The sequence below is a fragment of the Fukomys damarensis genome, unplaced genomic scaffold, assembly GCF_012274545.1.
Source record: "Fukomys damarensis isolate Sample0158 unplaced genomic scaffold, DMR_v1.0_HiC HiC_scaffold_2, whole genome shotgun sequence".
NCBI lineage: Eukaryota > Metazoa > Chordata > Mammalia > Rodentia > Bathyergidae > Fukomys > Fukomys damarensis.
The window spans coordinates 49,790,071-49,807,732 of record NW_022900914.1 but is presented as its reverse complement, the minus strand read 5'-3'; the positions used below and the strand labels follow the sequence as shown (position 1 = coordinate 49,807,732).

At 45.6% G+C, this 17,662-nt stretch overlaps 1 protein-coding gene across 2 annotated transcripts; it reads left to right on the top strand.

The window, feature by feature from the left end:
- Positions 1–819: 819 nt before the first annotated feature.
- Loxl3 (lysyl oxidase like 3) lies at positions 820–17,625 on the top strand. Of its 2 annotated transcripts, XM_033765023.1 has the most exons (14): positions 820–1,182; positions 2,772–2,935; positions 3,859–4,073; positions 11,308–11,364; positions 14,202–14,421; positions 14,645–14,825; positions 14,961–15,115; positions 15,366–15,533; positions 15,647–15,809; positions 15,998–16,241; positions 16,347–16,462; positions 16,536–16,672; positions 16,774–16,885; positions 17,076–17,625. In XM_033765023.1, exons 1-14 carry the CDS (start codon positions 870–872, stop codon positions 17,147–17,149), a joined length of 2,319 nt encoding a protein of 772 aa, XP_033620914.1. In that variant the 5' UTR covers positions 820–869; the 3' UTR covers positions 17,150–17,625. The 2 variants fall into 2 exon arrangements, with proteins under 2 accessions (XP_033620914.1, XP_010629894.1); XM_010631592.1 differs by lacking the exon at positions 11,308–11,364.
- The last annotated feature ends 37 nt before the right edge of the window (positions 17,626–17,662 follow it).

Below are 17,662 nucleotides of genomic sequence, written 5' to 3'. Positions count from 1 at the left end.
CCCTCGCCTGCCTCTCTCCATAGTCAGTATAGCTAGCTGTCTGTCATCCAGCTGGCTAAATGGGGTCATCCAGTTATCTCTCCAGGTCTGCTCCTCAGCTCTTGCCTGGCTGCCTTCACATGTGTTCTGCTCTCCCTCTTGCTCCTCAGTACATGTGCTTGGTTCTTTCCCTACCACTTTCTATCCATGTTCAACATGTCTCTCCCAGTCTCTGTTTTTAATCCCTTCGTTCCCACAGTCTCCCTTCCTCTCACATCCTGTCTGTCTGGTTCTTCCTCTCTGTGTCTCTTCTCAGACTCTGTCTTGACCATTCTCCGACTCTTGGTCTCTAACCTCTGCCATTTTCATCTTTGGGTCTCTCAAACTATTGAGTAGGGGTGAATGGAGCTGAAGATAGCAGAACTAACTGGGTGTGGTTGTGCAAACCTGTAATCCCCACACCTGGGAAGCTGATGGAAAAGAATTGCCACAAGTTCAAGACCAGCCTGGGTTACATAGTTCAAGGCCAGTCTGGGCTACAGAGCAAGAACTAGGGAAGGATGTTGTGGGACATAACTGTTAATTATGAAAGCTTTATTGTTTGCAAAAGGGAAAGGAGAGCCCCCTCCCTACCCCCAATCTGGGTTTCTAAGGCTATGCCTCTTTGACTCTGTATCTCTGCCCTTATTTAGTGTGTTTCTCTTTCTCTCACTGTCTGTTGGTTTCAGGTCTCTCATTCTCCCCTCTCCCTCTCTCTCTCTCTCTCTCTCTCTCTGTCTCTCCCCCTTTCCCTCTCTCCCTCCCTCCCCTTCTCCCTCTCTCTCTCTCTCTCTCTCTCTCTCTGTCTCTCCCCCTTTCCCTCTCTCCCTCCCTCCCTCCCCTTCCCTGCCATGAGACCTGTCAGTTTCTGCCTGTGGAGCCCATGGGGGCTGCTGCTGTGCCAGCTGTGCAACTGGTGCTTGGGGTCTCCATCTCCCTCCACGGCCCCCAACAAGAAGATGGGAAGCCAGGGGCTTCGGTTCCGGCTGGCTGGCTTCCCTAGGAAGCCCTACGAGGGTCGAGTGGAAATACAGCGAGCTGGTGAATGGGGCACCATCTGTGATGATGACTTCACACTGCAGGCAGCCCATGTCCTCTGCCGGGAGCTGGGCTTCACAGAGGCCACAGGTTGGACCCACAGTGCCAAATACGGCCCTGGAACAGGTGAGCAATGCTCCAGGGATAGCCTAGGTGTTACCTAATTTCAGCCTAACTGCAAAGACAGAGAGAACAGCAGGATGATGTAGCCACAGGGACATAGGACATCAAGAACAGCCAGTGTCAAATAAACCAACATAGATATTTCCACAGATTCATGACCTTAAGCTAATCAGCACATTCTGTGAGCCTCAGATGTACTATGTGCACAGTCTAGTTGATCTGTAAGTTATTTTCTGCTACAAAAATATGGTTATATAGAAGCCATGCATAAGAGCATTCCAGATAGAGGTGACACCTTATGATTAAAATACAGTTGGTTTCAAGGGAATCTGAGAACAGGTAGATAATGTCTGGATGGGCTGTCCCCAAGTCAGAAGGCATCACAGATACCACAGATAACAATATCAGATTACAGTCCAGAGAGTAAACTAACAAGCTGGAAACAACTTAGGATAAGTTTTGGGGTACAGGAACTGCTTAAATGCTGTCCTCACTGAATGCTCACACCACATGGACCCACACTGAGATTGATGGACAGAAGTGGCTGCAGCCATTTCCCATTACCCAGGCCACCGCTGGAATAAAGTGTCACTTGTAGATGCTACATTTTAAGAGGGCAGTAGAAAGCAACTCTGTCTTTCCAGGGAGAGCTGCTCAGATGTGAAAAATTCAAAAACCAAATTTCAGAAGGGATAGCTGAATAAATAAGAGGCTTATTACAAAAAAGAAAAAGCCCTGACGCACGCCTGTAATCCCAGCACTTGGGAGGCTGAGGCAGGAGGATCGCTGTGAGTTTGAGACCAGCCTGGACTACATAGTGAGTTCCAGGTCAGTCTCAACTACATAGTGAGACCCTGTCTCAAAAAAAAAAAAAGAAAAGAAAAGAAAAGAAAAAGCCTCAGACTGCAGTTACTTGATGGTTGTCAAATATGGGAAGTCATGTGACTGAGGGGTTTTTCTGGATGGCATCAAAATGTAAACATTTGAGATTCCACCCAATTCTGAGAGAAAGTTGGTAATATTCGATATGGTCCAGACAGGAAGAACAAGAGGATGAGCATATGGGAGAATGTCATGGTGAGGTGAAAGAATCTTAGATTCTTTAATAATATAAGACAAGTCTTATATTCAGGGCAAAGTCCTAAGCCCCTGTGTAGTGACTGTGTAGTCTTAGGCAAGTTACTTCTCTGAAACCCAGTCTATTAATATAAAAAGGTCTTCTGGCAGCCCTGTTCTAAGAATGATTAAGTGTACACACCATAGCACACAATAGGTATACTTTATTACCTATCATTGAATGGGTAAGGACTGGTCAGAACTTCATTGTTGATTCTGGGTTTTTTTTTTAATCCATCCTATTAAATTCTTGAGTATCCCCATATCACCAACTTTCCATCAATCTTTTTTCTTTTTTTTTTTATCAATTTTATGTCCTCTTCCCTTTTCCTCTCCAGGATTTCCTGTACCTTCTCCACTCCTTTTCCTACCAGGCTCTTGGGATCATTATCATGGCCAGGTGTGAAGCCCCCATGCATTACTTCCCTTATCCTTCCTCCTCAAGCTTCTCTGTCCCTCCATGTCCCCTTCCATAGGCCGCATCTGGCTGGACAACCTGAGCTGCCATGGCACTGAGCAGAGCGTGACTGAATGTGCCTCCCGGGGCTGGGGGAACAGTGACTGTACCCATGATGAGGATGCCGGGGTCATCTGCAAAGATCAGCACCTCCCAGGCTTCTCGGACTCCAATGTCATTGAGGTCTGCAGTATTTGCATGCACAAATACACTCCCTCTACCCAGGATAGCCAGGCAAAGGGCTGTAAGGGTGGCTAAATGCGGTTAGAAGAGATATTCAAAGGTAGGCGATCTCATGTGCCCCAATGCAATACTGTAATTTGGATTGGTGGGAGTCTTGGAAGAGGGGACCAAATGACAGAGTTGTAAAATCCAAGGATTTATTTCCTTTAGTATTAGCACTTGTTATTAAACTTGGCATAAGTCTCTCCAGCTTCATTCTCAGTCACTCCAGGGAGCAACCAGTGTCCTCTCTGCATATGTTCCTGCTGTCCTGGAACATCCTTCTCCTTCAAAGCCGTTTTTGTGTGTGTGTGTGTGTGTGTGTGTGTGTGTGTGTGTGTGTGTGTGTGTTTGTTTGTTGTTTGTTTGGTACCGGGGATCAAACTCGGGACCTTGTGCTTGAGAGGCAAGCATGGCACCGCTGAGCTAAATCCCAGTCCCTTAAATTTGCAATAATTGTACATAGATATTTAAATGTAGATATCAGCCAAATAGGCAGGCTTTTTTAGTGTTGTTGTTTTGTTTTGTTTTTGTGGTACCAGGGATCAAACTCAGGACCTTGTGTTTGCAAGGCAGGCGCAATGCCACTGAGCTAAATCCTGGACCCCTTAAAGCCACTTTTTCTGTGATGTGCTCCCTCCTGCTCTGGGCAGAATTTAGTCCTTCGACCCTTGACCATGTCTCTGAGCACAGTATAACTCCTCTCCCAGCTGCAGGAGAGCCCACACACCCCAGAGTCAGAGCGAGCATAGACTTCCGCAGCCCTGCCTCAATCCCATCCCAGCCCTGGGTTTACAGAAAGCACACTCAGTGTTCCTTAAGGATGACAGAACATGTGAGAGGTGCTACCGGGATCCCTTCCCTGCTTGTGGTCCCATCCCCAGGTGGAGCATCATCTGCAAGTAGAGGAGGTGCGACTTAGACCAGCCGTTGGGTGGGGCAGGCGACCCCTACCTGTGACTGAGGGTTTGGTTGAAGTCAGGCTTCCAGACGGCTGGTTGAAAGTGTGTGACAAAGGCTGGAGCACCCACAACGGCCACGTGGTCTGCGGGATGCTGGGCTTCCCCGGTGAAAAGAGGGTCAACATGGCCTTCTACAGGTGAGGGACTGCGCGCGCTGACTAGGGTGGACAGGTCTTGGAGGTAGTGTAGGAATGGTGTTGAGAGACCTTTGAAAGGGGCAGGGGAATGGGGGTGGGGTCTGGCATAATGGGTAAATAAGGAATCTGTTGTGAAGCTGGAGACTTAGAAAGTTGTATGCGACAATGAAGTGTGAATTCCCCCTAGAGGGATCCGAAATGGGGTCTGTGAGGTTCCCATGCTCTTGTCAGAAATGGGGGCCAAGCGGCAGATCGCGCTTCCGTGCACGTGACGTTCGCGGTAGGCGGGCAGATTCTCCCGATTGCGAGTTCTGAGCTTCTGGGTGTGGCCCAGGGTCTAAGGGACCGCGATTGGCCTTTACAGTTGTCCCCGGCGCAGGCCGTTCAGAGCCAGGAGGGGCCTGAGAGCTCCGGGAAAGACTGGCCCGGTCTTCCACCTGTGCTGCCCGCCAGGGGCATCAGTGAGCACAACACGCTGCACTGCGGGGGACGGCGGCGGGGGGTGGGGTGCTCTAGAACAACCTTTGGCCCAGACTCCGAATCCTCTCCACTTGCCTTGGAGCCTGGTTTACACGCCGGCCTCCAGAGCACGGAAGCACCCTGGCTTGTGCTTAGAGTGGCTCCCTTACCTGGGGCATCTAATTTGGTCATTTTGAGAAACAACCTTTGGGATATTTGGACATCTTTCTAGTGTCTCTCTGTTTCCTATTTTGCAAGCCAGAAATGCTCATTTTCTTCAGCTCATCCTTAGGTCAGTTTTGCTTCTTGAATGTCTAAGGCTTCTTGACTCCAGATGACTTTCTACTGAGCACACTACTTCACACGTGGTCGTAGGGCGCTGTAGAATGTGCATCTTCGATTAAAGCGCCCTTCAGTTTGCTCTGCTTTCCAATCAGGCAGCATCCTAGTGCTCATATTGAATGTCTACTGTAATCACCTGACGGCAACTCCAGTCTTCACTTATCTTTAATACTGATAGCCTTTTTGAACCTAAATATGTATTGAGTTTGCACTATTAACTTTGTTTTAATACATCATTTAAAAGTCGTTAAAAAGCCATCACGATCCCACAAGATCATCTTGAGTCTTGACGTGATTTTCTATCTGTCATCCATGTCAACCTCCTATGATGAACGGACCAGACAGCTACGCCCTAAGGCTTCTTCAGAGTAACTGTAAAAAATCATTGTTAAAATGCTTAAAACCAAAGTCTAACTCGTCTTGCAAAAATTTCCTCCAGAATTGCACCCCACCTCTAATTGTTAGTTGTGAAGATATTATTTTTCTGGGAAAAAAACAGAATGCTACAAGAATGTAACCAATATTTTGCTATCTTATATATAATGAAATCATAGGAGATTTTATTAGTCTTATTAATCCAGATACACTGTTCACAGCCATCTCCAACCCTCCAATTTAGTACTCTTATTACAAAAGAACGTCAGAGATTAGCTTATGTTAATTTAAATCCATTTAGGTCTCTGAGGATTACTATATTTTTTTTCTAAATTCTCACGAACTTTCTATTCAATAATTTATTCTTGAAAACTACTTATCTGTAGATTGAGGAATCATTATTCTCTCTCTCAATCTGGAAATCAACCTAATCTCTAATCTTTTCCATATTTGACCAAATTTTCCTTGACTTTAAAGTTCTTTCAGCCCCAAGAAATATAGTTTATCTGGCCTGGAAACTGAAACCATTTTAAAATAGCTGTGTTTTGTTCCCTTAATGTCATCCACCTTGGGGTCACTGCTTTTTCTGTACTTGTTCTTTAACTTTCCTAATCCAAACTCTGGATTCAGAAAGATTAGTAAAATTTAATGCAGACGTTCATCATTTAGTGGCTAAGTTCTGTTCCTGCTACTTGGTCACTAAATGAAGAATTTCAAGGGCCAGGGATTTAGCTCAGTGGTGCCGCCTCCTGTCTCACAAGTGCAAGGTCCGGAGTTTGATCCCCAGTCCAAAGAAAAAGATAAATGAGGAATTTCATATATTATGTACATTATAGTATTTAAAACAAAGAAATGGTCAAAGGAAACTCCAATTTGATGTCTGTGCTTTTATTTCCATAACTCTTCCATGCGGTACTATAATGTATAACAGAATATAAAGCTATGGTACTGTACTGTACAGCACAATCAGCAAAAATTACAGTATTATATAAACAAGGTGTATTTACCCAAAAAAGACCTTGAGGCTCTATCAAAAATACCTATAGGTCCAGAGATTTAGCTCAGTGGTGCCGCCATCTGCCTCACAAGCGTAAGGTCCTAAATTTGATCCCCTGACCAAGAAAAAGAGAAAAAAAACATAAAAAAGATGAATGTAAGTCCAAGTCATTAAATAGGTGGGCTGTTAAATGAGGAGTGTCTTAATGGTTATTCCAAGTGAGGATGATCGCATGAGAAAGGTCTAGGGAGTCATTCGTCCAACATATGCTTACGGAGACCCTACTGACGCTAGGTACTGTTGTAGACACCAAGGATTTGATAGTGAACACAATTCCTGCTCTGGTAGGCTAAAGGACAATCAGGAAATAAGTAAAATGTAAGGATGGTAAAAAGCACAATGGATAAAATAAACTAGGAAAGGGGTAAAGAAGTAGGAGTGGGACTGTTGTTTTAAGTAGAGTAGCCAGGGAAGATCTTTGTTTTGTTTTGTTTTTTTGTTTTTTGGGGGTTTTTTGGGGGGTTTTTTTTGTTTTTTTTTTGTACTGGGGATTGAACTCACAACCTTGCACTTGACAAGAGATTATAATGAACAGGATATATTTAAACAACAGTAAGTATACAAGAGTAGAAGGTTTTTATTGAGGAGTGGAAAAAGATCTGAATGGATAGAGGCCAAAATGGAACATTTTTAATGCCATATCTGAGAGTTTTATCTTTGTATTATTTTTTAAAAGTTAACAGTGAAGAGCCGGGCGTGGTAGTACATGCCTGTAATCCCAGCACTCGGGAGGCTGAGGCAAAAGGATCACTGCGAGTTTGAGAGACGAGCCTGGGCTACATAGTGAGTTCCAGGGCAGCCTGAACTACGTAGTAAGACCCCATCTAAAAAAATAAAAAATAAAAAAAAAAAAAGTTAACAGTGACAATATTTGTGTGGGCAATAAGGTAAGGCCAGTCTTTTTAAAAGTTTGCTTGAGAGTAATGAGTGGGTCTAGATGCAGTAAATTAGGAGTTTATTATAAAAATGAAATTTATTAGGAGGGTGACAACAAAGATGGATGGGAATGATTAGATTTAAGAAGACTAATAGAACATAGAAAATGAGAGAAGAGACACCTAAAATGATTCTGAAACTGCCTGAGAGACTGAAGCATCTCTGAGCTTCAAGTTAATAGTTTTAAGAAATGGGCCATGCTTAGGAAGTTAGACACTTATTGTCCTTGGACATGTACATTCTTACATAATTTTCACAAAGCAGGAATATTTGCTGTACATACAGAATCTCACAATGAATCTTGGACCTGAAGGCAGAAGAAGGAAACATACTAAAGCACAAAGGTCATTCTCTCATGTAAGAGATTACAGATGGGAAATGTTATAGCTCTTCTTTCTCAGGTCAAGTCAGCCAGGGAGCATTCTCATAGGTAATACAATTATGAAAGATATCCAAGATAAACAACTCTGTCTACCTTAGAGGGGAAAAGTAGATCTGCTAGCTTCACAGTAAGTCAGTGAGATTTAGGGAATGAGAAAATCAGAGCCTGATGTATTTATCATTTTTTACTTGTCTTGGTAGTCCATCCATGAGCCTATGAAGTCATAGAATTTTATAAGAGGAAAAGAATGTATAAATAATAAAATTATTCACTGCTTTTGAAAAGGGAATGAAATTGAGGCTCTAAGAGCTTCAGTGCCATTTAAGAAGACACTCTTTGGTTCATTTCAATTAGACAGATGTTGGGCCAGGGATTTAGCTCAGTGGTGCCGCTGCCTGTCTCTCAATTAGACCGATGTTTATTGAATGTCTCCAATTTGCCAAGGATGGTACAAGGCGCTGAGAATACAAAGGTAAATACATGATAAGAGAGGTAATTAGGTGCCAGGTCACAGAAGACCATATAGACCACATTAAGTTAATGGGGAACCACTAAAGTGTTTCAATGAGGAAAGGGCTATGAGTTGACATGATCAGTTTTGTGGCTCCAGAGATTATTTTGACCATATTTCTGAGAATAGTTTGGAGAAGAGAAAGAGTGAATGGATTGGAGAACTATTTAAGAAGTAAAATTGACAAGCCTTGGTTATTGATTTACTTTGGGAGCCAAGGAAGGAAGAAGTCAAGGTTGACTTCTAGGTTTCTGGAGTGGATTTTTTTGAGGGAATTGTGTTTTTATTTTTGGATCTGCAATATATTTTATATGAATAAGATATCTAAATAGAACCACAAAGAAGACAGTGAAATAAACAAGGTTAGGTGTGAATGAGACCATATAAAAAGAAGTCCATGAGTGAAACCATGGAATGAGAAGAAATGAATGCCTAAGAGAACTCCAAAAACTCAAATGACTAGACAGAAAGACTGAAAGACAAGGAAAAAGTAAGCAGAATTGGGAATAAAATCGGCTATTGCAGTATTATGGCAGCTGAAGAAGGAGAGAAGGCAGCAGATCAGATGCAGACTGAAAAATGAAGATGAATACTGAAAAGTGTCTGCTATATTTAACAACATAGAAGGTAAAGCAGACTGTTGGGGGTAGTGACACATGCCTATAATCCCAGCACTTGGAAGACTGAGGCAGGTGAATCACTGCAAATTCAGCATCAGCCTAGGCTACATAGTGAGTTCAAGGCCACCCTGAACTGCATAGTAAAACTCTGTCTAAAAAAAAAGTCAGACCAGGGATTTAGCTCAGTGGTTCTGCCATAGATGCCCAGTACCAAAAAAGTTAAATTAAATTAAAAAGTTACTCCAGAGTCATAGATACGGAAAACCAGAGGGAGTGGGTTTAGCAGAGTGGAGGAAGAGGATATAGAAATGATATACACTGAGAACTCTTGAAAGAACAGAGATGTAGGGTAGAAGGGGTGTGTGTGTGTGTGTGTGTGTGTGTGTGTGTGTACGTGCATATGTATAAGAGATTTACATGTATTTAGAAGGATTCAGTTGAGGCAAAGTTGTGCATGAGAGATGTAAGATTGTAAAGGATGACAGTCAGAAACATTTGAGGGGAGTGGCCTTCAAGAAGAGAGATAGTTGGAAAGAATGGGAACTTGTGCAGAGGTAGATAGGTTTTCATGTTTGATGGCTGAAGGAAGATGGGGGAAACAAGCACTTCTGTGAATGAAGAAATGTATTCAAGACAAATATCAGACTGGCCCTAAATAGGATCAGATCCTTCATTCTTTTACATACTCATGCAATATACACACTATCTTAGTTACTTTTTTCATTACTGAGACAAAATACCCAACACCCAAAGCTAAAGAAGGAAAGGTTTATTGTATCTTACAGTGTGTAGAGGTTTCAGTTCATAGTTGGCTGGCTACAAGGCAGGGTGGCATGGCAGACGGACAGAGGGGAAATAGCTCATGGCAAGCAGAAGGAAGCAAAGTAGCAAAGAACAGCAATAATAACCTGCCTTCCCCTTTTATCCCTTCCAGATTATCCACCCTTTGGGTGGTGCCATCCACACCCAGGTCAGCCTTCCCATTATCCACACTCAGAACTACACACACACCTAATCCCAGCATCATGCACCCTAAATCCAGCCACCTCTGAAAAGCCCCACCTATACAGCACATGAGGCTTGAGAGAGAACATCTAGATACACACACATCTAATATTTATAAAGTGAAAAATTCCAAACTACACACACACACACACACACACACACACACACTTTATAAGGCCCTTCATTTAGAGAAGAAATGCTGTTGTCATCACAGTGCTAGTTGATCAAACGTATGGCCTCACATTGTAAGGCAAGTGCTCTACCACTGAGCTATATCCTCAGCCCATGAGGTACTTCTAAATTTCCAGATAATATTAAATTTTTCTGAGTACCACTCCAGTGATCTTTCTGGGTTTAGTGGTTAAAGAAATTACCACATGTATTTCATTTTAGACAGATTTGAGAAAAGGTCATTTGGAGAAAAAAATTTTCATATCATATTAGTAAAATGAAATTTTCTTAATTCTTAGTAACGTCTACAGAAAGGGACCTGAGAGTTGTAGTCTCTTTGATAGAAATGGTGGACATTCTGGGTGTTCTGATGAAAAGACCAATTAAATACATTCTTGGAAGACACTGGAACAGGAAAAGCTAACCCATTTAAAAAGCACATACTAAACTCCTAGTGCAATTTTTACACAGCATACTATGTTGAAATATGACTCCTCAAGAGAAACAGCCAAGGAGGAACGTGGTCAAAGAAAGGACAACTCAAATTATAACAGAGAACACCATAAACTTGCAAGACATACAAGTCTTATCTTTATCTATAAATAGTGGGACAAGACAAATTAGTCTTCAAAATTAAAAGAAGAATTTAAAAAAAACCAGATCTGTCCCTGTTTCTGTTATTAAACTTAAAGAAGCCTCTCAAAGAATTAAATAAGTCAATTATTTAAACCAATCAAAAGAAATAATGTTTATTTCCCAAGATATAAATTTGGGAGATGAACTCAGTTTATGACCGACCAAAGCATCTGGGATTGAAACTTGAGCAGGAAGGGTAATTCCCATTGAAACCAAGTTAAACATTTTCAGATATCCAGCCTTGGTTCTTGGTCCTGGTCCAGCAATCTCAGGCCTGGACAATGTGAGAAGTCTTTCTTGGAAACAGCAACCAAGATAAAAAGGAAAATACAGTCTCCCCAGGTCTGATCCCTGCTAGTTCTCTGTCCTAGCCTGGTCAGTCTGGCAATCCTAATAATCATAACACCCCTCTTTATTCCCTCCCCTGAAGTTTACCACCAACATCCAGACCCAGAAGTCCTCAATCCCCATCTGCCTTAGTCTAATCTCTGAGGGTCCTGGTATTTGAACGTATCTGTCCTGAGTCCATGGCCTTCACTGCTATTCACCCACTTGCTCGTGTGTTTAAGAGGGCAAACAGGTGTGGAGGGTAGGACTCAGGGTATACCTGATGATATGCTATCCTGCCATCAGGAACCCTCTGCCTGCTGGGAAAGGAATCTTGCCCCAGGTCTTGGCTGCACCCATCTTTTCCACTTGGTTCTATATGGATCCTGACTACTATTATCTTACCCTCACAGAAAGTTGAGGAAGCGAGCGGCCAAAGCCTCAGCCCGACGCCCCAAATCCCCTGGAAGGTAATGGGGCAAGAGCCCTGGGACCTCCTGCTTGCCCCTGAGGCCCCAGGAGGTGGATGGATGGATGGTAGCCTATCCATGTCCATCCTAGAACCCAAGCTAATGAATTAGGCACGTGACTCAGAAAATGGCCATTCCTGGGGGAGGGAAGGGAGGTAGGTATGGGGATGGACAAGCTTTGATCTTAGGAAACAGGGGAGGAAATAATGTGGGATCAGTTGAGGCGACAACTCCCATCTTTATAGTTCCCCCAAATTCATGGACTGCAGCCTTTGACACCTGTACTCCTCCTCCCCCAACTCCCTTCCTCCCTTAGTTAATCCACATTTTCATTCTTTCTCCTCCCTTGACCTTTCCTCTGACCTCCTCTCCTCTCCCCTACCCGGGTTTCCATAACTATATTTCCCATCACTCACTGAATGCAGAGAACAACCCAAAGTCCTGTGATATACACATTCCTATGGTGTTCAGCAGCCAGCATATGCAAGAAATTCTGCAACCCTTGACTTTTCCCTTCCCACAATCTGCATGAAGGGTCCTTACCAGAAACAGAAAAATAACCCTCTACCTTTCCTAGGCCACATACTTAGCCACTGGCCTCACCATCTTTCTCCTTTTTGCAGACCAATCACCAAGCTTAAAGTCAAACCCAAATCCCGAGTGGGCAGGGGGCCAATCAAGAGGTAAATGATGTTGTGGCTGGATGGAGAGGTGAGGGAGTGAAGAGTCATGAAGTTGGGGAAGTCAGACTGTGATCAGGGAGGGCTCAAAAGAGACCTGTTTGGCTGACAGAGGAGCAGAAGCTATGAGGAAATACCTTCCAGGTTTTAATAGAAATTTTAAGTATGACTGACCCTATGTTAGTCTCTGGGAAATTATGCTTGTTGGATTTTTGGTTTTATTCCACCTGCTTATCTTCTTTCACTTGGAGTTCTAATAAGACAATCACCTTTCTCCTTGAGACTCCATACCATGCTAAGGGGTTATATTTGCCAAAGGGACCAGTGATTCCCATCCTACCTTTATTTGAGTTTCTCAAAATGTTGCCCATTCACCTGAGGCAGCATGAGAGTCACAGTCCCCTGTGGTGCCTTTCCAGGGATGGAGTGAAAAGCACAGTCCCTGCCTCTCTGGCTCAATCTATACATTCAGGCTCCCTGTTCCATAATTTTCTTCCTGGGCTCTTTCAGAACTCAAGGGAATGGGAACCTTCCAACCTTTCTATCTAAATTGTTTACAAAAGGCAGTTTACATATTAAAAATCTGCTTGATGGCTTCTTCAGCAGTGACTGGGGTTCAGAAAATTCATCCCTTTCTATTGTCCTCTCCTCTCTTCAACAAGTTCCAGATCACCCAGTGGCACCCTGGCCCTCACTCCCCAGCTTCTCCCTCTGGTGGCTGGCTGCAAAGGAACTCAGAATTTAAGCATGTTCTTGTAGCATCCTTCTGGTTTAGGGTTATCTTTGCCCAACATAGTCATCCTCTGGCCTTCCCTGACCATCACATTGCAACATAATCTGCTGTTTTTATTTTATTAGTCATAGAGGAAGGGAAGGAAGAAGTTTAGAAGATAGATAGATGTCTTTTTTTCCTAGGATGCCCTCTCTGACTTTTATTTTCAGCAACACAGAACTATGTCTTTGATATTCAGGATCCATTTATCCTGAGCTTCCAAAAGTATTCTGCAAAATCTGCAAGCTTCCTTTGCCTATTTTGTTTACTACAAGTAACCTTTCCTTCTCCCTCTGTCCTCCTAGCCAATGTTTTCAAGCTGTTATAATCTTCCCTTCCTCTGACAAGGGATAGGGCACATTACTGCAATAATTCCCCACCAGATCCCACCCATGCCAACTCTCATGTGCTTCCCTTTCTCCCGGAGCTCCACCCAGCTGTTTTGGCAAGGGTGCTTCTCTTCTATACACACTTCGCTGCAATCTCTTATTCCGCTGGAATCCATGAACAAGTCCCTTCCTTCTCTCAAGTATCTCTTTGCAGTATCTCCAGGATTTAACACCTCTAGTTCAGTCCCATTTTCTTGCCCAAATGGCTGTAGGACATTGTTAGGTTGAAGCTGCAGAAGCATGGACCAAATCACTTCAACAGTTCAGCTCCAGTCCTGGGTTGTCTTTGTCATTTTGTTAGTCACATCCACTTTCCTTTCCCACTGTGTAGTCCCTCCAGCTTTTGTCTGTCCTGCATTCGTACATCCCTTGCATATACCAGCGCCACACCTTCTGATGGCTAGCACCTGGTCTGTTCTTTCTACAACTGCCCATTGTACTTTATCCTCAGGGTTTCTCATCTGGAAGCCCCAGTGGCCTCTAAGAAGCCACTGAGAACCGAGACTTCCTCTGTCCTTTGCATCCCGACTGGTTTAGTCATTTCAGTCTCAAGATAATAGAAAGGACTGCTCACTTGGTGACTCTGACTTCCTGTTTGTGTCAGCCGCTCCTTCCTGACCATCTCTTCCAGCTGAGTAGTCCTGGCTTCCCATTCAATTTGCATAACAGCCTTAGCCTCAGCCTCCTTTAGAGCCAACAGCCTGAAACTACTAGGAACAAGGTTTCATCAGGCAAGTCAGGACTGGCCATCCTCCTCCTAGGATTCTTCTACTGTAGAAGGTCCCCAAGGGTCCTCCTGTCTGGGAAGTAGAGGCTCTTTCAGCCTACATACTCAACAATCTCTTTGTCTCGAAGAAAATGGAAGAAGGGGAAGAAGAGGGGTACATGGGTATGAGAGGATGGGGCCATGGTAGAGGCATGAGCTGGTAGATAATTGTGGTGCAGGGAGGCAGAAGCATTGTTTTACCCTATTGCATCTCACTCCTGTGCCCTCAGGTTGCTGGCTCAGCGGCAGCAACACTTCTTTGGTCTGCACGGAGTGGCATGTGTGGGCACAGAGGCCCACCTCTCCCTCTGTTCCCTGGAGTTCTATCGTGCCAATGACACCGCCAGGTGTCCTGGGGGCGCTCCTGTGGTGGTGAGCTGTGTGGCTGGCCCTCTCTACTCTACGTCCAATGGCCAGAAGAAACAACAACACTCAAGGCCTCAGGGGGAGGTATGTGAGAGACTATGTCCTTTCCCACCCCAGGTGGAGAACCTCTGGCTTGGCCAATCCCTCACTAAGCACAGCCCTGACCATTGAGGGCAGAAAAGAACCTTGGGGGGGGTCACACACCCAACACACCCACTCCCTCCCTCCCACCAAAAATCCTTTATCATCCAGGACTGCTTAGCCCTCCTAGGTATCCACCTCTGCTGGGCACACCTCTCTTCTATAGGCTCGAGTGCGTCTGAAGGGTGGTGCCCATCCTGGAGAGGGCCGAGTGGAAGTCCTGAAGGCTGGCACGTGGGGCACAGTCTGTGACCGCAAGTGGGACCTGCAGGCAGCAAGTGTGGTGTGTCGAGAGCTGGGCTTTGGCAGTGCTCGAGAGGCTTTGACTGGCGCCCGCATGGGACAGGGTGAGGGGGCAGGGAGATAGGACATGAGCAGGGGGGCTCACACTCCTTGGGAGTAAATTATTCCTGGCAAAGTAAGGAGTCCTCTGGGCAGTTAAGGTATAATTACTACCTCCTGAGCTGTGACTTCTGGCCTAGGCATGGGTGCCATCCACTTGAGTGAAGTTCGATGTTCTGGCCAGGAGTCCTCCCTCTGGAAGTGTCCCTCCAAGAACATCACTGCTGAGGACTGTTCTCACAGCCAGGATGCTGGAGTCCGATGTAACCTGCCCTACACTGGGGTGGAGACCAAGGTCAGTCATACTTTCCACCTTGGTTCAGGCATCCATATCTCATTCTATTCAGTCCTAACCTCCAGTGCATATAGCCTTATAGTCCCCAGTATATTGTCTCAGTCCCCTACTGTCCCAAAGCTCCCACCTGCCCCCACGACTCACTAGACCTTTACATGCCTCTGAATCACTCTTTTTGCCACATTCCTGCTACAGACTGTCACCACTGCACCAAAGAGCTTCTCTGAGTGCTTCCATTGTGTCTCTACAGATTCGACTCAGTGGGGGCCGCAGCCGACATGAGGGGCGAGTCGAGGTGCAAGTAGGCGGACCTGGGCACCTCCGCTGGGGCCTCATCTGTGGGGATGACTGGGGAACGCTGGAGGCCATGGTGGCCTGTAGACAGCTCGGTCTGGGCTATGCCAACCATGGCCTACAGGTAAGTAAAAAGGAGAGGAACCAAAGCCATTGTCTCAAAAGCCTGTGCTTTGGACAAAGGACTGTGGAAATGAGTCCCTTGGCCCAGAAGGCTGCACCTACTTATGTCTGCAGGAGACCTGGTACTGGGACTCAGGGAATATAACCGAGGTGGTGATGAGTGGAGTGCGCTGCACAGGGATGGAGCTATCCCTGGACCAATGTGTCCATCATGGCACTCATGTCACCTGCAAGAGGACAGGGACCCGCTTCACCGCTGGAGTCATCTGTTCTGAGAGTGAGTGAAGGGTAAGGGATAGCAAGCCAGGGAAGGCTCTAGGCCCACCTTTGGCAGGGAGAGAAGGGGCTGTCATCTGGAAGGGTACTTCTTCCCCATAGAAAGCAGTCTCACGTTGTGGGGAATGGAAGCACACCCTTCCATCCCTGCCCCTCAGCAGTGACTTGTCACTCTCCTTTCTCATGCAGCAGCCTCTGATCTGCTGCTGCACTCTGCACTGGTGCAGGAGACTGCCTATATCGAGGACCGGCCCCTGCACATGCTGTACTGTGCTGCAGAAGAGAACTGCCTGGCCAGCTCCGCCCGCCTGGCCAACTGGCCTTATGGCCATCGACGTCTGCTCCGATTCTCTTCCCAGATCCACAATCTGGGACGAGCAGACTTCAGACCCAAGGCTGGGCGCCACTCCTGGGTGTGGCATGAGTGCCATGGGTGAGAGGGTAAAGGGGTCAGGTAGAAGACTAAGGCCATAGGGAATGGGGCAGGCCTGCTTGGGTCAGGGAAAACAGGTATTCCCTTTACCCCTTATCCCCACAGGCATTACCACAGTATGGACATCTTCACTCACTATGATATTCTGACCCCCAATGGCACCAAGGTGGCGGAGGGCCACAAAGCAAGTTTCTGTCTAGAAGACACTGAATGTCAGGAGGGTGAGTTGGGCCTGGAGTGGACTTTGGCACCTCCAAAGCCTTTCCTTTCACTGACATATGCCAATCCCTTCAGATGTCTCCAAGAGGTACGAGTGTGCCAACTTTGGAGAGCAAGGCATCACTGTGGGTTGCTGGGATCTCTACAGACATGATATCGACTGTCAGTGGATTGACATCACAGATGTGAAGCCAGGAAACTACATTCTCCAGGTGCTTGCAGTCTGATGCTTCCACGTGGTGGGCAGGAGTCTTAAAACCACTTTGGGTTTGAGGGTTGCAGCTGGGTCAAGTGGTCATTCTCTCATTCACAGGTGGTCATCAACCCAAATTTTGAAGTAGCAGAAAGTGACTTCACTAACAATGCAATGAAGTGTAACTGTAAATATGATGGACATCGCATCTGGGTGCACAACTGCCACATTGGTATTTGATGGGAAAAACAACAGAAGATTGGAGGCTGGGAGGGAAAGGCTTTCATCCTCTTTTCCCTAAGTGTCTTCCCACCCATTTCTACACCTGTCTCTTCACTTCTACCCACCCTTCCCCCCAATGGGTCTGCCTTCCTGCTTCTGTACAAGGCACCACCCACACTGCCTGTCCACTCTGCCTACAGGTGATGCCTTCAGTGAAGAGGCCAACAGGAGGTTCGAACGCTACCCTGGCCAGACCAGCAACCAGGTTGTCTAAAATGTCACCACCATCCTCTTCAAACCACCACTGGCCCCCAGTGGTAAGGGTCTGAGGCTGCCATTACCTCAGGAGCTTACCATGGAACCCTTGATGGTAGCAGGCCCACCACATTCATCCACCCATGGACTGTGGATATGGAAATGACAAGCAGAAGTTTTTCTTCCCAGACTGGTTGTCAGTATCTGTGCCAGCATGGAGATCTCTGTTCCTAGGCCCAGCATGGAGCAGATCACACCAATGAGCAGCAACTGACTAAATTCCCAGAATATCAGATGGCAGCCACTCATTTTCTTGAATATGAGGTCAGGAGGACCAGCTCCCACTATCTCCCTTGAGAGGGGATACAGCTTTACCTCTAGTGTTTTGGTGGGGGAAAAGATCCAGCTACCTTCCCCCATGTTTGACTATAAGATGTTGCTAGGTATAATTTTATTTTAGGTGAAAAGGTTTTTGTTTTCGTTTTTGTTTTTGGTACCGGGGATCGAACTCAGGTCCTTGTGCTTGCGAGGC

Coding starts and splice junctions, on each gene's coding strand:
- Loxl3 (XM_033765023.1), top strand. CDS start 870: ATGAGACCTGTCAGTTTCTGCCTGTGGAGCCCATGGGGGCTGCTGCTG. Junction 11,365..14,201: donor CGCCCCAAATCCCCTGGAAG/GTAATGGGGCAA, acceptor CTGTGCCCTCAG/GTTGCTGGCTCAGCGGCAGC. Junction 16,463..16,535: donor AGACACTGAATGTCAGGAGG/GTGAGTTGGGCC, acceptor CAATCCCTTCAG/ATGTCTCCAAGAGGTACGAG.